We start from the raw sequence: 21,502 nt of genomic DNA on the forward strand, positions 1-21,502 counted from the left end.
TGATGAGCAATATTGGATGAATTCAAGCTTTTCCTTTAGAAATGGAAACCCTCTTTTTTCTTTTTTCTTTTTTCATTTCATTAAAAATTTATTCTATGCTTAGCTAATATGAAATGTACCATCCTTTGTAAATTTGTACCATCAGCGGTCTGTATATTCGTAAATCAGATTGTTTCCGTGTGCATTGACCTTTATTTTTATACATGTCGATTTGCCTGCCTTCTAGCCTTTTACACACTGGCCCCGGCATGAAACATATACGCTTCATTTTCCTTTATGGATGTGAACTCAAGCCCAAATGGTTAAAGCCTTCGTTCTATGGTGAGACCACTATTGTCACTATGGGTCTCAAAGCCCATATATGTACATTATTTTCAAGAAGCCATAATTTAAGTTTAACCTGGTAATCCATGTAGCACTGTTTTTCAAAACATAAGGCCATCTCCAACCTTCCAGGCCAAATGTTGGAGGAAAAAATTGTTTGAATTGGAACGATACAGAAATAGTTATATTTTGAAAGGTGAAAATTTAGGATTAGTCTTTTCATGGTTGGAGATGGTCTAAGTGAAATGTCATTTGTCTCATTGTTATCTTTTCTTGGTGACACAAATACATGTTTATATGGGTATGTTTAGTGCATAAGCACAATTGTCCCTACTATATTTACAATGAGGCATGCTTAGTTATATATATTTTTCCTTTTGATACATGTAATATCGAATACGAAAGAATCAAACACATAACTTCAGGAATATGAATAAATTTTCTTGAACACTTGAGCTATAAACTCCTTTGCACTTTGTAAACTGTTTTTGTTCGAAATATCCTCACTGACATATCCTGTTGATTTAAGTTGCAATTTTCTATCTATGCCTTAAATTCCTTCCTTGTGGCATAATGTGGTATACTATAAAGTCGAGTCCAAGCAAACATATTCTTTGATGAAAATGTGCCGTTGATATTTTAAAAACAGGTTTAAGCAATACTTTGTCTTCAAAAGCCGTAATGGCATCTCCACTTTACCATCCCATTTTTCGCTCCCTTTTAAACCCTTTCTCTCTCTCTCTTTTGCTTGGTGGGTAGGTGCTGGTACTCTTTGTTTTCTCTTTCTGTCGTTGCTTTGTTTTGATACTACTGCCTTGCTCTCCTGTAAGAACTAGCTTAATTAGCTTCCATGAAGTGTTCAACTTCAACAGGTTAGTCGTCCCTCTTTCTTTGCTTTTGATATTTGTAGTTTGATTTTCTTTAGCTGTTAACTAGTAACTGTTTTTTGGAAGAAACCCATGAAATGTTTCTTCAAAAATCTGAAATTGGGCATTTCCAGAAAGTTTCTGGCTTCAATTATGTTTCGATTGAATTTGAATTTCTGTTACTGTTTGGTGTTTTTCACATACCAGCTTGTTCTGTTTGTTTGTTTGCATTTAATTTTTGTATTATAGTGTGTGATTCAATTTGGTTTATATTGCTTTGATGTAGTTAATTAGGCTTCTATTATTCCTTGCATATGTTTGTATGTTTTTTTTTTTTACAAGAGAGTAAGATAGCAGTCCTGTAATAAGATAAATGGTAGTGTTATATATGATAAATTCTTTGTGAAGACGCGGTTTCGTTCTTCACCAGGTTTGATCAAAATGAGTAAAGGGGAACAATGGAAGTTTTTCTTTTAGAAGCTTCCTTCATTTTTCTTCATCTTCTTATTATATTTTCGTTTTTATTAGAGGGCTGGAGTTTGTGAATTTGAGGAGGTCGTAGACATTTTTTTTCCCCTAAGTGAGAACGTATTGGCTGTACATGTAAGTGAGTTGAAGCTTTCAGTTGTAATACCAAAAGTAATGCAGAATTTGTTAATAGCTTTTCTAGTTAGACGTATTTGGAATAGGAAGTTCTGCATCTGTAACTACTTTGGCATTGAAAAACTTCCATTAATAAGAAAATTTCGCCACATTTACTCTCCACTATGCCATATCCATATGCCTTTAATGAGGAGATACTAGCTACTGGACCATCCCAAACAACCATTTGACCATGTTCATCACTAGTTTCACAACTATAAACAGCTTATCATCACTAGCCCCTCTCCACCAATATCATCACTATTATTTTGATCTCTAAATAAGTAAATACAGAACAGGATATAGATTTGAACTTTCTTGGTGAGCTTAAATTGATTCTTCCTAATGTCTTATGTAAAGGCACATCTCATTGCCCTTATCTGAAGTCATTATCAAACAAAGTAGGAAGCATGCTTTGTTGTCGTGGTTCAACCAACAAGTATAGCAGGTTGGATGCAAAGCTTGAAAAGAAAATGGTTGAATTTAAAAGAGGTTCCTTGGGCCGTAGCAATTTCAAGTCAATTGACAGCATAATCATGAGGTTCCCTCAGTTCAGGGAGGAACTCAAGAAAATAAGAGATGTCTTTGAACAGTATGGTAAGTTTTGAGGTGTTCGAATTATTAAGGTTTTCACCTTTCTAAGATGCTATCATGGAGGTTTACTGAAAGTTCTCCCTATCTCCCTGTCTCTCTCTCTCTCTCTCTCTCTCTCTCTCTCTCTCTCTCTCTCTCTCTCTCTGTCTCTCATAGATGAGGACTCAAATGGAACTATTGACCTTGAGGAGCTGAAGAAATGCTTACAGAAACTGGAACTCCATCTGACAGCGGAGGAGATTGAGGATCTTTTTGATTCATGTGACATGGATGGGAGTGAAGGGATACAATTCAATGAATTCATTGTTCTTCTATGCCTCATCTATCTATTAAAGGAACCTTCATCCTCTCATAATGTAATCACCATAAACTCTATTTTATTTCTCTCTTTGGAAGAAAATTTATAATGTCTGTATATATAATGTCTTGGGGATTGTTTCAGACATCCAAGATAGATTCGCCACAGCTTGAAGCAACTTTTGACACTGTAATTGAAGTATTCTCATTTCTGGATAAAAATGGTGATGGGAAACTGAACAAGACAGACATGGTGAAGGCATTGAATGAGACTTCTCCTTTGGAGAAATCTCCTGCACATGTCACCAGGACTCGATTCAGTATTAATTCGTTTGCTATTATGGTTAAACCGGTATTTTTCCTTTCTTCCATATGGTTTTAAAGTTCTCATAATCCATTTTTGTTTATCTGTGGGTTGTTGCAGAAGAAATGGATTGGAGCAAACGTGGGAAGGTCAGTTTCAGGGAGTTCCTCTTTGCTTTCATCGATTGGGTTGGAATTGACACAAATGAAGAAATGTCTCCAGTACGAAGTTCAAGCAAGTAATGTACAGTTTAGAAATGGGTGCAGTAGCAGTTGTTCAAATGAGGTCAGATTGATACATTTATATATGTATATATTTCTAGAGCATTTTAAGTTTGTATAAAACAGTTTAGCTGTTCTATCATGTTTAGTTAATGTATTATTTTCTTTACTAGTTTGAACAATCTTGTGAATCACTATGAGAACTAAATGATGGACAGTATTTTCACTTTTTCCTGCATCTGCTCTTCTGTGTTATTTGTAAACAAAATTGGAGAAAATTTTGTATCTGTGAATCATGGCGTTATATATGGCATGGACTGTACCCATTTAGAGCTACGCTACTTCACAAAAAAATAATATAAAAAAAGGTGCAGACATGATGCTCTTTAATTTGTTACACAAAGTTTAAAAGAGTAAATACAAAACTTATGTGTAAAAGATAAACAGAGAAATCAATTTCTCCATTATCAGAGCTTTCGGTATATATATATATATATATATATATATTATCTATTTGTCCCTCTGTTAGGCCGATTGGGTGAGTTTCATTGTATTCCTAGAGCTTGGATCCTCTTGATTAATGACAAGGAAGAAGCATTCATTTGCCTCCATTCTTTCGTACTTTCCTCCTTTTTCCCATCTTCCATGAAGCATTTGTCGTTGCCATCAAGTATCCTTACTATCTGCCTCATGTTTGGTCTTAATCGTGGATTGGAGCGTGTACAGCCAATTCCTAGTTTAATCAGTCTCATCATTTCTTTGTGATTGTACGCTCCATTCAACCTAATATCTGCCAGTTCCTCCAAGGGTCTTTTGCGTGCCTCAAATTCATGGACCCTCTTCACCAGTAGCACCTCAGGCCGTCGAAAGTCTACTGCCATCTGTCCACTAATGATCTCGAGCATTACGACGCCAAAGCTGTATATATCAGCCATCGGCGTTGCTTCCCCAGATTCCATATATTCTGGTGACATGTAACCGAAAATCCCACGAACTGATCTGCTTGTGTTAGAAGTTGCATGATGGCCATGTTCTTTTCGTGTCAAGAATTCAGCAAGGGCAAAAGAACTGAGCCTTGGGCTCATGTCTGGATCAAGAATAACAGCAGAAGAGGTAATATTTCTGTGAATTACTTGCTCATCCCATTCCTCGTGGAGATAAAGAATGGCAGAAGCAAGCGATTTGATAATGCTGTATCTGTGATGCCATTGTAGGATGGAATTGCCAAATCTGTAGTCATGATGGAAAAGCAGGTGACTCAGAAGGCGATCTGCTAAGTAATCATAGACAACAAGCATCTCTCCTTGTTCGGTGCACCACCCACGGAGCTGAACCAGGTTTCTGTGGCGGAGCCTTCCTAAGTTCTGAAGTTCATTTGAGAATCGTGCCCGCAGTGCAGGGCATGTTTTCATGCCAAGCCGCTTCACCAGGATATGATGACGGTTGTTAAGAAAGCCCTGGTAGGCTGTTCCAAAGTCCAGCTCTGCTACCCTATGAGAATCTGCAAAATTATTTGTGGCAGATATAATTTCCTTGTAGGATATCTCTCGTGGAGTTTCTATCATGGGAAATGTTGATTTTTTCTGACGGAAGCTTTCAGAAGAGCTGACATCACTGCCTCCATATTCAGCAGTGGCATAGATGGTTTCTCCAGTGGCTGTGACAAAAGTCGATGAAATAGATGAAATGGTTGTGTTGGTAGTGGCAATTGTGTACCTGGTGTTGGTGCTGCCGTTGTTTGTGCTGGTAGTGGTGGGAGAGGATAAAGTGATGTACAGAGGGTGGCACTGAAATGATGGGAGAACCGGCAATTTTCCATAAATGTTGCCAGAAAGTGCTTCCACAACCCATTTCATGTTTGGTCTAGATTGCGGGTTGTGAAGTGTGCAAAGAAGCGCAAGATGAAACAAATGCTCCATATCAAAAAGCTTGTAAGACCCATCTGGAATCCTATTATCCCCTGCTTGTAGAAGCTTCCCTTCATCAGATAGCCTTCGGATCCAGTCGAGCAATATGATCTGATCATCTGGGCAAGTGAGGTCAACTGCCCGCCTACCTGACACCACCTCCAGCACAACAATCCCAAAGCTGAAAACATCAGATTTTGCAGTAGCAACACTTCTTTTTTGGAAGCTTTCAGGTGGCAAATACCCAATTGTTCCACCAATTCTGGTCGTCTCTGAGAGCCGAAACTGGTGATTTTTCATTGATGGTGTCTTTGTTTGGTACTCAAGTTCATGTTCCAGCCACCGTGCCAAGCCAAAGTCACCAAGCCGAGCATTGTAATGGGAATCAAGCATCACGTTACTCGTCTTAATATCCCGATGAATGATCTGAGTTTCCAACTGTTCATGCAGATAGAAAAGCGCTGCTGCCAAGCCACTGATTATGTTCCTTCTACGATCCCAATTGAGAGGCGCTGACCCTATATTTTCAGGCCTCCTGAAAAGTATGCGGTCAAGGCTAAGGTTGGGCATGTAGTCATATACCAGAAACAACTGGTTTTCATGAACACACCATCCCCTTAGCCGGACAAGGTTCCTATGGCGGAGGTGAGCCACAGCCAATAACTCAGCCACAAAAGTCTTCTCGAATTGCTCTCCTCTCTCCACCAAGCATTTAACAGCGACCACAGTTCCATCACTTGGCAGAACTGCTCTGTACACTTTGCCAAATCCTCCACTTCCCAAAACTCCATCCTCACTAAATCCATTAGAACCGATATAAAGCTCGGAAAAGCTAAAGATCCTCGGATTGTCTCCTCCAGCCTTATCCTTAAGTTGTATCCCATCCATGTCTTGAAACACACCCGAGTGCCGTTTCCTTCGTGTACTGTCGTGGTGACAAAAATGGATCCATTTCAAGTCATAATAGAGCCTGCATAGTGAATCCTTGATGAAAGCAAGAATATGACTCGTACAATAACCACGAGGATTCTTTTTGATCTCTTCTTTTGCGGGTTTCTGCAGCTTTTGGCTATCCAGCGGCTCGATTTCATTGAAGTCAGCTGGCAAAACGAAGCAGAGACGGTTCAGCTGCATGGCGACGGCGGTTGTGGCTGGAGATTATGGCTTGGAGAAGCACTAGTTGGACATGAAGGAAGGTGGTGAGCAAGATTTGGAGAATTTGGATTTGTTTATGGCATGTAATGTGAAATTGTCATGCTCGATGCCTTTGTGGTGCGTTTATTTTATCAACATGCTTAGGTTGCATGGTTGAATTGAATGCATCAACCTGCCGAATTGGAACCTACCCCTTACTGATGTCATAAAGAAGATTCTTTAAGCCGATCTTTTCTGGAACATATACAAACATCCACGATAATGTTTTCACGTGAGAGAACATATTAACTTTTCATACTTGGCCTTTTAAAGCGCGTGGGGACATGCTTCATCTTCGGCTTCTATCATGATGTTAATTATCAGAAAGGGACCCAAATCTCTTCACATATTAATTAATCACCAAGACTTTTAATGTAAAACAAAGAATATTAAAAAACACGGAAAAGTCTAATCGCCGTTTAATTATTCTCAGAATGAGACAAGCTTACAGCTCGCCTTGTCTCTTTTTCATCCCATCTCAATGTTCATTAGCTTTATGTAAAACATTCTTTCAAAGAAAACGATCTTGTGTAATTGGGTTTACGGCTAAACGTTAGGATTTTGAGTTTATATATAAAATTAAAAATGGAAAAGTTTAGCAATCGCTCTCGAAGCTATGACTTTCGATCCCGTTTTATGCCCTCTAAATATTTTAAGACATGCCAATTTACTTCTCACCGTCAAAATTGTCACATTTCTGTTATTTTTTGCTAGCAAGCAAAGCAATGTCTACTGAATAGATAAAGAATACCCATCAATTTGAAAGACAAATTGACATATTTAACCACATGAGACAATTTGGAGCGCATACATGTGGGATGCGAGTCCAATTCATATCACATCTAGATTAGCTGTGGTCCACTTTGCACCTGACCTGAATGACTTATCACAAATCTCAATTTGCCGGCAGAAGAGAACCCCTCCAATTAGGCAAATTACAAACAATATTTGGCGTAATTGAAAGTAGAAGCAAAAAAGACGTATGAATGACATCCTTGTTTTCTAGACTAGCCATTAGTGCTTTGCTTTTATAGATGGCAGACAATTTACATTGAGATTAAACAACATTGACATTTTGGGCAAATGGGTTTTGTAATTGGGTCAAATCAACCATCTTTCTTAATATTCAAGTGATTAAGAAAAAAGAAAAAAGAAAATGGATTTTGTTTATGCAAACACTGAGCTATATATAATATAATTGAATCACAACCGATGGCGCAATCAGTGTGGATAGGTAGGGATAAAAGTCAATAGCAATGGGACCATTTGATGGTTTGGGACCATGCATAGTGCTAAAAGTTTATGCAGATAATTTAATATTTAAGTGAGTGGGTTTTGGAATTCATGGTAGTTTGTGTTTGGTGATTGGGTAACCTAATTTTGTGGCTGTTTCTAATATATCTCAACTTCTCAGTCTCTTTCTTTCTTTCTTTCGGTTGAACCTAAGACCAACAACCTCCATATCAGAATATATGCATAAGCTAATTTGTATTTCCTTCTCATTGTTGGAAAACGTCTAAGTTTGAATCTTATTTCTTTATTATTGGATGATACTCCTAGGGAATTGGGGTAAATACCTTGTTGTAATTCTCTGGAGGTGATGTAGTACGTTTGTACTTTGGCCGGATTTTTCTTCTTCGGAGAATTTTTTTATGGTTAAGGTTTTAATAATGTCATTTTTTTAACCTTCGATCGTGTGCGGTACGTTGTTTCGTTGAATGAAAATGCTTCAGAATCCATAAAGCTACAAAATGATGCATATGATTAAACCAAATATAAAGATTTGGAAGTTGATGACCACGAGTTACCACCATATTGCATTCTCTAAAAGTATGCAGAATAAAATGAATGTTGAAATATTGCAACAAGCTAGCTGTTGACGTAAGGGGCTACAATTGCTGTTCAACTATTTTAATAACAACCTACGAATCACCCTCGGTACAAATATTTGCTAATCCTCCTAACTGCTTTGCCCAAATAAGTCCATATTTTAATGCCAAAGTTTCAGCTTCCAAAACAGAGGCAAAACCCAAAGGAATTTGCACCTGCAAGTTTCATCTGGCCTTTGCAATTCCTAATAATGAATCGAGCAGCTGGTCTTCTATCACGATATACAAAACCATCAAAGTTAATTTTCCAAACATGATCAGGTTCATGGAGTGTGGGATCCAATTCATGTATAGCTTGCTTCATTGACAAATAAATAAATTGAATTGTAAAGCATCTTCCTAATGCATAGGAAGGTTTGAATTTTTTTTTTTTCTTTTCAAAATACAAATGATATTCTACTTTAAATCTAAATTATAAGGAGGGAAATTCGAACTCAGATGCAGAGTAGGAAGCACATCCGTTCTAGCCAATTTAATTAAGCTCATATATACAATTTAAAATTTTGAAGTTTGAGTAGATTTTACGTCTTACCCTTTCATAGATAAATTACAAATAATCCACTAAATCGGAAATTTGTAACATCAAAAGGATAGAGACACAGATGAAGATTATTTGTCATCTTTTTGGGCCGTCATAGGGACTAATCCATATAATGTATTTTTTAGTCAATATATTTAAACTTTTGGGCCATCTAAAAGGGTCACTCTTGAGCTTTTACTATTTGTCATCAATTAATTTGAAAGCGGAATTGGAATCTATAACACGCGTCTTGACTATTGAATGTCATAGGCTTATAGCTCATGCCAACCAAAACGCAAAACCGGGGAGGTGGGAGGGCCAACTAAACTCCCACCAGCTGCACCTTTCAACTAATCCACAGAAGTCAGAGAAAAAAAAGAAAAACTATTCGATAATATTAGTTTGACACCACTTCCTTAATTTCTTTTTTTGACATCGTTAAAATTGCAAATTATAATTTAATATATATGCAATTATTTTCATCAAATCACGAAAAGAGAAAAAAAGAATTCAGCACACATAAACATTCCGGAGGAAGTTGACAAATATTTTCCTGATTGGTTTTTGGTGACAAGGGGGCGCAATGCCAAAAGAAATGAAAGCAGCTTTGATTATAAAAGGAGAACAGTTTGCCTAGCTCACCAGACTTTTTATATAAAAAAAATTATGAGAAAAGTGACTCAACTTTTTACTGTTTCAAGTGCGTAAAAATTTGTTCACGAACATCTCATTATATAAAGTTCCACAAGCCTTTCAAGTATAGGGCCCCTAAGGAGGAGATCAACATAAAAGCTAGGGTTAAGAAGAATTAATGGTTGAGAGAAGCGATGATGATGATGATATATAGTAGAAAGAAAGAAGAAGTCCTCCGTCCAAGCATTCTCTTCATCTCTAAATACAAATCAGCCGGTACCACTCATATCTTGCCTCACAAACATAATAGCTAAATAGGAACTTCTCGGTTCTTGTACCCCGTCCCACTGCGCTTCCCATTCGAGTATACCATTCGCCAATGGATGTGTTCTGGATCATGTCTTTGCCAGATATAAGGCCCTCAATGGTGCATAAAATGCCATATACAGAAAGATCAGCTAAATTAGGGTTTGAGCCACCAAGAAATGGCCTGCCGTTTAGAGCATCCACCCATGTTTCAGCAGCTTCATACAAGGCTGCACGCTCGTCGCCGATATTGTGCTTCTCCTTGAGTTTCTTTGAATCAAAATACATAGCTGCACCTCCAACTTACTTTTTGATTATCCTCACATACAAACTCTGATTTGTACCACTTTGCAAAACCCAAGCGAAGGTGTCGTATAGCAGTGATGCACACACACTTTGATGGAATTGAATAATGTTAAATTGGTCCTTTATAAAGAGAATTCCAATCCCACTTAAATATAAGGAATTCCCAAAACCCAATTGAATAAAGATAACTTCCACTTAAAACCCAATTAAGTAGAAATTATAGAAATTGGAAAGCCCAAGAGAAATGGCCCAGCAGGTTCCCTATTTTTTTAAAAATCCTGGTCCAAAATGACGTTGTTTTGGCCAGGTTATTTTTTTATTTTTTATTTTTATAAAGCCTGGTCCAAAACGACGTTGTTTTGGCCAAGCTGTGTTAAAAAAAAATGAGAGCGCAGCGCCCAGTTTGGTTTGGGCATTTCGTCGAGCATGTTGCATGCGTCTCTGTTCTGAAGCAGAGGTGCAACTCCAGCTGCTCTAATGGACTTTTCCGGCGACCGGAGGTGCAGGTGCACCTTTTTGCGCCTGCACAGGTCCGCCACTGAGTGTAGCTCAAAAGTCCGAGTGTCGTATCCATAGAGAGCAGTGTAAAGAAAATAACAGAGTTGAGACAGAACAATTAAGATTGAGAAGTAGATTTATGCAAGATTTGATTTAAAGAAAATTCAATTGATTAAGACACTAAGGCATTGGGGTTCCACTTTTAACATAAGCATGCAACTCTTTTCAATTTGATCCACAAAATATTTTCCATTGTAGTTGTTCAACATAATTAAAGCTCCTTTTAATTTCCTTTAGAAGTATTCTAAGCATAACTTGTACCATTGGCAAAAAAAACTATCAAAAAAAATAATCTTCGTCGAAATTCTAATAATTTTAGTAATTATCTCATCTTTTAAAAGCATGAAAGTTTTTACTACACAATGGGAAAAACATGATTGAACCCATGAAATAGATTATCAACCATTCATCAATTAATTAAAAAGAAAAACTACAAATTCCATTTGAACAAAACTACAAATTCACATTAAAGCTTAAGTTTGGATCAAACTAATAAAAATAACATGCTCATATTAAAAGCTTTCTCCCTAGCCTTAGCTAGGGAGTTAGTTTCCCATAATATAAAACTAAAACAGAAATTTAGAACTAGAAGAATTAGAGGAAGGAGAGAGAGCTCAAGAGAAGATTGTGAGCTTGGTGTGTGTTTTGAAGCTTGAAGACTTCTCTATTTATAGGCTAAGAAGGAGAAACATCATGATGGATTCCAACACCATCATCCCTATTTTAGTGCAATACCTAACTCCCACTTCATCTTGCCTATGTTAGTGTCGTTGGAATCAATTCCATTGTTGAATGGTTTTCTTTTTTTCTTCATTTCCTTGTGGCTTTCATCCTCTTTTAGATAAGATGCATTGAATTTGAGCTTCTTTGGAGTGGATGACACCTTACAAGCATGTGAATTCAATTTCTTCTTGTTTTCTTCCATCCCATACTTTTTTCCTTTCTTCTTTTGGCATGGGCGAGGCACTTCATGCATTCTTTTAAATTCTTTTCTTATTGTGCTAGTTGCACTTCTTCCTTCATCATCATTGCTTCATGGATATGTTGAAGTTCTTTAATTGGCCACTAGCATATTATGTTTGGGTGGCACACTTTGGCAAGCAAATTGAGTTGCTTTTCATAACACACAAGCCTACAAAGGAAGTCATTGATCAAAGTTAATAAAATGACATTAAACCAATTTGACCAAGTAAAAATATAAATGCATAAGATTATTTAATTACTCATTATAATTGCTTTCAAAGATAAATGTTAAGGGAAATAAACATGTATTATTGTAATATTATCAAACTCCACTGCTCCCCAGAGGTGATACAACCACTCTCTCTCTTTTGGTGAACGGAACCACCATGAATGTGTCTGAAACCTTAGAATCCGTGAGAAATGCGTACAGAATCTTATAATAATCCAAGAATGCTGAGATAGATAGAGAAAGAAAGAGAGATGAAATCAGTGATGAAAAGGACCAAGAGCATAAGGTACATTATGTTAGTGTTTTAAGTGACTGATTAAGAAATCACAGAAGAAAAGAAGGAGAAGAAGCAAGAAGAATTACAGAATACTGCTCTGTTATACGTGTAGCAGAGAGAATGTTCATTCCATTCAGTCTTTCTCTCTCTTACAACCTCACGCACTTAGAGTGAGGGAAAGTTACCGTTAGGCACAGTAGCTGGATCCTTTACATCACAAGGTGATCTCAGCCATTCAACCTGACATACAGTGAGATCCTTACACTTGGCTTATAAAACTTAAAAAAATGAAATGCTAAATTAGCTAACTCTTAAGTCAGCTTAAAACTTATAATTCAACACTCCCTTTTAAGTATTGAGCTGGTTTAACTCCAAGCATGCTCCTGAGGTAATTAAACTAATCCTTAGCCAGAGGTTTGGTGAAAATGTCAGCAAGTTGTTCCTCAGTATGACAGTACAGCAAATCAATGATGCCTTCTTGTAATGCATCTTTGATGAAGTGATATCTTCGATCAATGTGCTTTATCTTCTGATGAAACACAGGGTTTTTAGTGATGGCAATTGCAGATGTATTGTCACACTGCAATGGATTTGTTTCAGTTTGAAGCTGTCCAAAGTCTTCTAGCACAAATCTTAGCCAAAGAGTCTGTGCAGTAGCCTTAGATGCACTTATATATTCTGCTTCTGCAGTGGACAATGCCACACAATTCTGCTTGACTGAAGCCCAAGAGAAAACACCACTGCCAAAGGAGAATACATATCCAGAAGTGCTTTTACTGTCATCAACTGATCCACACTAGTCACTGTCACAGAAGCCAATCAGCATTGCATTCTTGCCTTTCACATACTCAAAACCATAGTCTAGAGTCCCCTTGATATACCTTAGCAATCGTTTGGCAGTTCCATAGTGTTTATTTGTAGGGCAGTGCATGAATCTAGCAAGCAGACTAGAGGCATACATGATATCTGGTCTAGTAGCAGTTAGGTACATGAGGCTGCCTACAATGCTTTTGTATTGTTCTTCACTTGCTGCTCCACTTCCATCATCCTTAACCAGTTTTTCAGTTGCTACAAGTGGTGTAGTTACTATCTTGCACTCATTTAGACCAAACTTGTTCAATAGAGAACCTGCATATTTTTTTTGGTGAATGAATATGCTTGATTTTGTTTGAACTACTCCCCTGCCAAGAAAATGATGTTGAAGGCCTAAATCAATCATCTCATACTTCATTATCTCTTCCTTGAATTCATTCAACAATTCCTCGCTGCTCCCTGTGCACACAATGTCATCAACGTAAATAGAGACAATTAGGATCTTTCTATCTCCCCTTGTCTTAGTATATAAGGTAGCTTCACTTAGGCTTTTCTCAAAACCATATTGCATAAAGTAGGTGTCTATCTCTCCATACCAAGCTCTAGGTGCCTGCTTTAACCCATAGAGAGCTTTGTGCAGTCTATACACTTTGTCTTCTTTGCCTTTTACCACAAAACCTTCAGGTTGGTCTATGTAAACTTCTTCTTGCAGAACACCATTCAGAAAGGCACATCAAGTTGATACAGCTTCCATTCTTTCTGAGCAGCTAGAGCAATAAGAGTTCTAATGGTGTCCAATCTAGGCACATGAGCATAGGTTTCATTGTAGTCCAATCCAGGTTTCTGAGCATACCCTTTGGCAACTAACCTTGCTTTATTCTTTTGAACTGAACCATCTAAGTTTAGCTTAGTTTTGTAAACCCACTTGACTCCAATTACTGGTTTCTCAGTTGGTCTGTCCACTACTTCCTACGTACCATTTTTCTCAATTATTTTCAACTCGTCTTCCATGGCTTTTAGCCATGATTTTTCTTGAGCTGCCTCTACATATTTCTTTGGTTCTATGATGCACAAGTTGCACTATGCAAGTACATCATTTAACCTCCTCCATTTTAGTGGTGAGTGATCATAAGCTTGAGTGTTCCTTTCTTCACTGCTTATGTCACTTGACCTGCGTGGTGATGAAGCTTGAGGCAACAAAGGTTGGACTTGGATATGAGGAGATATGGCAACATTCTCATCTTCATTTTCCACACCAAACTTATGCTCATCTTGAATTCTATTTCTGAATACTGCCTTTGCTTTATCTAAGCATTTTGACCAGTTCCAAAAGCCTTATTCATCAAAGATAATGTCTCTTGATAGAGTGAGCTTTCTTGGAGATTGGATCATAGACTCTATAGCCTTTCTCACAAGTTGCATATCCTACAAATACTCCTTTCACACTCTTGGGCTTGAGTTTATGTCTTAGTTTAGTTGGCACATGAACATAACACAAGGAACCAAAGATTTTCAAGTGTACAATACCAGGCTTTCTTCCACTATAAGTTTCAAAAGGTGTGACATTGTTTAAAGCCTTGGTAGGACATCTGTTTAGAATGTATACAGCTGTGTGAACAGCTTCTACCCACAGACAGTAAGGTACTTCCTTCTCATTGAATAGACTTGGCCATTTCAACCACAATCCTATTCTTCTTTTCTACAACTCCATTTTGTTGAGGGGTATAAGCCATTATGAGCTGTCTTTGGATGCCATGATCTTCACAAAATTGTATAAACTCAGCAGATAGGAATTCTCCACCTCTGTCACTTCTCAAACTCTTCACTTTGTGTCCAGATTGAAGTTCAGTCATAGACTTAAATTTCTTGAAACAATTAAAGGCCTCTAACTTGTTTCTCAAGAAATACACCCATCATTCTTGTGTAGTCATCAATGAGTAGCATGAAGTACTTATTCCTGGCAATAGATTCATTTCTCATGGGGCCACAAAGATCAGCATGAACTATCTCAAGTAGAATGCTTGCTCTTTGAGCTTGACTCTTCTGGAAAGGATTTATGTGCTGTTTTCCAAGTTGACAACCTTCACACACACCACTTTGCTCTTCTAATTGAGGTAAGCTATGCACCATATCTTTGTCTCTCAATTGTCTTAACCTTTTGAAGTGCAAATGTCCTAGTCTTTTATGCAAAGTCCATGTGCAATGAGTAATACTAGCCTTCATAAGCAGTTGATTCTCAGATAGAAAGGACAAAGGATAGCACCTGTTTTTCTTCATTGGAACCTTTATGATAAGACAGTTCATTGAAGAACTATCAAACACCTTGCACATTCCATCTCCAAACACTAAAAAATATCCATGCTCATCCATTTGCCCAACACTCAGCAGATTCTCTCTTAAACCTGGAAGATACATCACTTCTCTGATGTATTTTCTTCCCTTAGTTGTTTCAATGATCAATGATCCCATGCTAGCCACACTCACAAGTGCACCAGTTGGCATTTGTACCTTTCCTGCCACATTTGTTCTCACATCAACAAGCAAATCAACATTGTCAGTCATGTGGTTACTACAACCACTATCAATGTACCAATCCCCATTTGGTTTTGTCTCAATGGTTGCACAATTTGCATAGAACAAATTTCCAGTCACCTCCACTTGATTTGCACAATTTGCCTTTTGTACATATTTTCTTGCAGTGCATTCTCTAGCCAAGTGACCAAACTTGTCACAATTGTAACATTTTGGCTTGCCTTTATATCTTCTCCAAAAAGGTACTTTGAGCACACTTTGCACTGAGGCTTTACAGCCTCTTGATTTGCTGGCTGTGATGAACTGAAGTTGTAAGTTGGTGCATGATTATTCTGTTGAGACTTTTCTTTTGATTCCCATGGTTTCCCCTTAGAATTTCAATTCCTTTAAGACTTGGATGGACCAGATTGCACTACACTCTTGTTTTGACCTTTTGGACTCATAGTGAATGAGGCCAAAGCTTTTTCAGTTGCATCAGCATTGTGCAACTCAAATCGTTGCTTTTGACTTTTCAGAATGGCAATTACTTCTTGTAATTCCACAATCTCTAGACTCTTAGTGTTCTCAATCGCCAAACAGATATGGTCATATATCTTGCTTAGACTAATCAAGACCTTTTGAACAAGCCTCTTATTCGAGAGCACCTCACCATACTTTTTCATTTGATTAACAAGCCTCTTATTCGAGAGCACCTCACCATACTTTTTCATTTGGTTAATCAGGTCATTCAGTCTAGTAAGGTAGGCAGACAATGACTCATTATCATGCATTCTGGTATATTCAAATTCACGTATGAGATTTTGAATTTTATCGATTTAACGTGATCTCCACCATGATATTCTCCATACAACATCTCCCAAGCTGTTTTGGCAGAGTCTGCATTGGCGATGCGTGGGAAAATCTGATCTGATACTGCGTTTTGGATGATACCAAGAGCTTTTGCATCCTTCATGAGAATAGCAGTTGCTTTCTCATCATCTTATTCTTCTGATGTTTCCTAAGATATCTTCTTATTCAAATATGAGATTGGAATTCCTTTCTATACCGGATTCCAAAGGCCATACGATTTGAATATGGCCACCATCTTAATCCTCCAAAAGTCATAGTTCTCACCAGAGAAAATCGAAGTTATCACCTCTGAGTTTCCAGATCCAGCCATAGCTGATCTCAAATGCTTTCTAAAAACAAGGTGTTTTCAGATTGAGGAGAAACTGAGCTCAAACAGCTTTGTGAGCTTTGAACGAGCTACCACAAAATTTCCCGATGATTTTCTTTCACAGTTTTGAACGCCTAGCTTTAGATGATCGAACCTAGCTCTGAGGCCATGTTAGTGTTTTAAGTGTTTGATTAAGAAATCACAGAAGAAAGGAAGGAGAAGAAGCAAGAAGAATTACAGAATACTGCTCTGCTATACGTGTAGCAGAGAGAATGTTCATTCCATTCAGTCTTTCTTTCTCTTACAACCTCACGCACTTAGAGTGAGGGAATATTACCGCTAGGTATAGTAGCTGGATCCCCTACATCACAAGGTAATTTCAGCCATTCAACTAGACATACAATGAGATCCTTACACTTGGCTTATAAAACTTAAAGAAACGAAATGCTAAATTAGCTAACTCTTAAGTAAGTTTAAAACTTATAATTTAACACATTCGGCAAAGAGAAATTGAAAACTAGGGACTTTCTTTCATAGCAACGAAGGATCAAATCATCTTACATCATAGCCTAATTCTCTAAAAAGAACAACAACAAAAGAGCAAGCATTCGTATTCCAGATTAGATTCATAGATAGGGCATGAAGTTTTCTTACCTCTAATCTTGCTTGAGAAAAGGCAATCTACGTACTGGTCAATCTCCACCTCCAGGAGCACCTTATTGTCGCGTGGTGGCTGCCGGTCCTCGTCGTCGTTGTCAACCGCGACGGTCATCTTAAAGAAATCATTGGGCGAGAGCCACCACTTCCAGAGAAGATGTGGCAGATTTGCAGAGGAGCACATGGTCCTTCCCGCACCGTAAGAAAGGGGTATGTTAGGCACAAAGGGGACTTCCTCAACATCTCTGCTTCTGCTTGAACCAGCCGATGTTGAGTTGCGCCGCCTATGCCGATGATGGCTTGGCAGAGCAAAGCTACTCCTATGTTATAATTAACCCTTCTCATTGTCGAGTGAGTGGTTATGACCTAATTGGATCACAGATGCTTTTCAACTCTCTTTCTTTCTCTCGCTCTCTGCAAAGTCTGCAATTTTATTTTTTAATTTTTGGATAAAACTATAGTTTTATACTCAAAACACAATTTCAACAGCGGCCATTCTCCTAGTCCTGCTCAGACTATAGGAGCCTGTGTTTATGTAAAAGACGAACTTTTGTGGCAATTTTAAAGGGAGGTTTTTGGGTTTATGAAGGAGACTTCTTGAGACAGATTACAGGGCATCCTGCTGGCTCTTTGTAAAAAAATTGTCAACTTATAGAAGGAGCTTAGTGCATAATACAACAAAATTCGTAACAGCAAGAATTCTTTTGGCTCCAAAAATCCAAAAATACATGCCTTAGGAAGAATACCAAGTTTTTTCATTTATCTACTGTTGTTGGCAGAAGAAGAAATAAATTAGAGGGGGTGTGGGGGAGACCAAGAGGCCCAAACCACAACCAACCGAATGTGGTCGGAATGCCACTATGCAGAACCGGCATCGAACCAACTGTCAATTGAACTGATTTTCTTGAATATAAAGTTGGTTTGATAAACGCCAAGTTAAGTACTTCTCGGTTTTGTCACCACATCCCACTGCTCTTTCCATTTGAATATACCATTCACCAATGGACATGTTCTGGATCATGTCTTTGCCAGATTTAAGGTGCTCAATGGTGCGCAAAACACCATATACAGAAAGATCAGCTAAGTTAAGGTTTGATCCACCAAGAAATGGCCGGGCTTTGAGAGCCTCCACCCAAGTTTCAGCAGCTTCATACAAGGCTGCACGTACGCTCGTCGGCAATATTGAGCTTCTTCTTGAGTTTCTTCGACACAAAATACATTGCTGTAGCTCCACCATACTTTTTGATTTCCTCGCAAAGAAACCGAAATGATACTTAAGGGTGATATGACTCAAGAGCCTCCCGAGCAGTTCGATACATGTTTAGTTTCAAAACAGGCACCAAGTCCTTATCCACCCACTCACGCCACTTCTTTTGTTCCTCATTATCTGACACATTGTTTTCTTCCACCAACTTTGCATTGTCAATTCTCCAAAACCCCTTACACTTCACCTAAGAAATTAACACTAGCTATTTTCCTGTGAACTGAAGTGACATGAAGAAATCATTCCGCACAAGAAGAATTGGATATGATTGCAGAAGGTAAAAAAGAGATCAACCTCAATTGCGCTATGGTGAATAATATGTAGTAAACTGTAGGGCACATGAACATGCTTTCTTGCTTCTATGGCGAGCAAAACAGTTGTTGTTATTAACAAATAAAACTATATATAAACAATACCTGCCTACGTACAGTTCGCTTCATAAGCCTACATTACGATCAGGTTGTTGGCGAATTGATACTGGAGAATTTCTTAAATCTTAAATTCACTGTAATGTTAAGAATAAGTGACTTTGAAAAATAAGCTTTAGGGCATCATTTCCTTATGAACCGGTTTTGCAAGGACAAGTTGTAGGAAAAGATTCTTATTTAATTTTAAAATAATCGCTACATGACAAGGGAATTTTATTCAACATAAAATAAAGAGGTACATTTAGCCCGGGGATATAATGAGAGCCGAACCCTAGTTCCCTCGAGTAAGAGTTAACTCATGGGTTTATTATTGATTCATCTTAAAAAGCAAAGGAGGAAATCCAACCAAGATCTTCGGTTGGAACTTGGAATAATCTTGAATACTACGAATAGCCTCCTCCAATCAGTATCAGACCGAATTTTCTCGCTGGATTTGAAGGGCCACATACCTGGCAAAAACACAAATTTGAAGGAATATACAAAAAGAGCCATATTCAACCAAATAATTAAGAAATAGGGATTGAGAATCTCTAGTGGTTGCGAGTATACCTTCCTAACATCATATAGAAGCCCATAGGATGGCTATTTGGTTCGTAAGGGAATGTGGAGGCATCAACCACGCGCAATGCTTTGATCCCCTTAACACGGAATCTATCATCAAGCACCTTTCCGACAAGGCTTCCACCGTGGTAATGCCAGTATGTGGCGAAATTATCTCGACAAAATCTTTGGAAGGCTTTATCATCATTTTGGTTCTTCGGTAAAGGTGCTCCCAAATAATTGAAACCTTCAATTCCCGGCACATTTCGAGCTTTATATGGTCTTAATGTCTTTGTCCTTAAGACCTCACCAAGCTTCTTCATGCCTTTAACACAAAGAGCAAGGTCCGTGGGATTTGAAAAGTAATTGAATCTAACATTTGGAGGAATTTTCACGTTAAATGACGATTTTAGCGTGACAGAACCATAAGACAAAGGTCCTGGAACTTGGCTAACAATATGAGCGAAAGTCGAATTTGGGAGGGGGTAAGATGCAGGAAAAAGACTGTAGGCTGGTTTCTCAAGTGGCAAGCTGGAGAGAGAAATTTGGTAATACTCACTTCTAACGCCTATAACAGTTACAATTGATGCTTCGATTGGATATGGGGGCAAAATGTTAATGAAATTACGAGGATTGTCGTACACAAACTGCCCAACGTGAGGATGGTGACGAACAACTGGGATTCTCTGCGATAATAGCTGAGATTTTGGGCCAACACCACTAAGTAGTAGAAGATGAGCCGTCCCTATTGTCCCTGCACTCAATATAACTTCTCCCTTACCACGTACAAATGCCCGATGAGGCCTTCCGTAAGAATCCCTGTATATGACTCCTATAGCTGACAAGCCTGCATTAGACCAATAGCTTATAGTTTATTATGAAACAAATCAAAAGGAAATAATAAGGAAATTTTATTCTTATTCACACTTCCATCATCTGACTTGAACATACTTGATTTATTGGAAGAGAAGAGGATCTTCTCTACTGAGGCATGCACTGCAACTCTCAAGTTTTTGGGGTTTCCTTTACTAAGCAGTTCATCAGATGCATGTCTCGTTCCATTATTGTCAAAAATTGAGCCGGTAAGTCTAGTTCCCTCTTTGTGATCCAAACTAAATCCATTGTCTGGAAGAAAACCAGTCTCCAAATATGCCTTTCCTATAACAGATTGCCAAGACTGTGATTTTGGCTTGACCACAAGACTGTCCTCAACCCACTGATATGCTTTGTTAACCAAATTCAAGTCCCAATTAACTCCTGATTCACTATAGAATGATGCGTTAGCTCTGGCGTAGGTGCCAGCAGATATGGTGCTGGTGCCGCCGAGGACCCTGCCTCTTACATTATCAATACCATCTAGGGACACGAACCTTTCGACTGGTGTCTTTCCATCATCTTCCTGCTGCAGATTAGCTGCAAACCCGGATGAAGTCGACGTGTTGGGATAGTCTATGGGAAGACTGCCCCTTTCGAGAAGGAGCACCTTGTATTTTGCTGATAAAGTTGCTGCCAATGGACACCCTGATGTTCCTCCACCAACTACAATGTAGTCATATGATCCTTCCAACCTTCGATCAGTGGCGTTGTACACAAATTTCAAGTAGCGAAAATCTGCAAAATGTGAGAGAGATGAAGATTATTGTTTTGAAGTATATACATGAACAAGTGTTTGCATTGATAACATAAAGCACATGCACTTCTTTTTTCGAATTTGGGAGGAAGGAGTTTACCATGAGGATGAGAATTGGCAAGCGAGTGAACCCCTGAATATTGAAGATGAACGAAAAGAAGGTGCAACACCAATAGTATAGCTGACATTGTTGATTTCTCCATGTTTTTGAAGCCAGATATACTTTTTTGGTTGTTAACGCTCGTTAGAGAACATTGTCTATATATAGACGGTTGTTCATTAAAGGAACCTTAAGATAGTTTTCAAAAATACCTTAAATGCCCCTCAATGTCAATAAACCTACAACTTCGTTTTCAGAGAACAAGACTACAAATAATTTATTCAATAAATTTTCACAAAAATAATTTATTTAATTTAAAATTTTAAAAAAAAAAACTAATTAAGAAGAGAGA

The 21,502-nt window shown here is 38.1% G+C and overlaps 3 protein-coding genes across 4 annotated transcripts; 1 reads left to right on the forward strand and 2 right to left on the reverse strand.

The window, feature by feature from the left end:
• Nucleotides 1-974: 974 nt before the first annotated feature.
• Nucleotides 975-6,322, forward strand: LOC117614148 (probable calcium-binding protein CML22). Of its 2 annotated transcripts, XM_034342850.1 has the most exons (6): nt 975-1,196; nt 2,193-2,429; nt 2,583-2,782; nt 2,869-3,043; nt 3,148-3,312; nt 6,218-6,322. In XM_034342850.1, the coding sequence occupies exons 1-5, from the start codon at nt 1,175-1,177 to the stop codon at nt 3,267-3,269; spliced, it is 756 nt and encodes a 251-aa protein (XP_034198741.1). In that variant the 5' UTR covers nt 975-1,174; the 3' UTR covers nt 3,270-3,312; nt 6,218-6,322. The 2 variants fall into 2 exon arrangements, with proteins under 2 accessions (XP_034198741.1, XP_034198740.1); XM_034342849.1 differs by lacking the exon at nt 6,218-6,322 and having other exon boundaries at nt 3,148-3,486.
• Nucleotides 3,608-6,485, reverse strand: LOC117614146 (receptor like protein kinase S.2). Its single transcript, XM_034342848.1, has one exon. The coding sequence runs from the start codon at nt 6,287-6,289 to the stop codon at nt 3,794-3,796; it is 2,496 nt and encodes an 831-aa protein (XP_034198739.1). The 5' UTR covers nt 6,290-6,485; the 3' UTR covers nt 3,608-3,793.
• A 12,804-nt stretch (nt 6,486-19,289) lies between these two features.
• LOC117615505 ((R)-mandelonitrile lyase 1-like) lies at nt 19,290-21,277 on the reverse strand. The gene is made up of 4 exons (XM_034344599.1): nt 21,151-21,277; nt 20,372-21,031; nt 19,430-20,267; nt 19,290-19,329 (listed from the first exon to the last, which is right to left on the reverse strand). The coding sequence occupies exons 1-4, from the start codon at nt 21,251-21,253 to the stop codon at nt 19,290-19,292; spliced, it is 1,641 nt and encodes a 546-aa protein (XP_034200490.1). The 5' UTR covers nt 21,254-21,277.
• Between the last annotated feature and the right edge of the window lie 225 nt (nt 21,278-21,502).

This window comes from Prunus dulcis, chromosome 1, assembly GCF_902201215.1.
Source record: "Prunus dulcis chromosome 1, ALMONDv2, whole genome shotgun sequence".
NCBI classification, from domain to species: Eukaryota; Viridiplantae; Streptophyta; class Magnoliopsida; order Rosales; family Rosaceae; genus Prunus; species Prunus dulcis.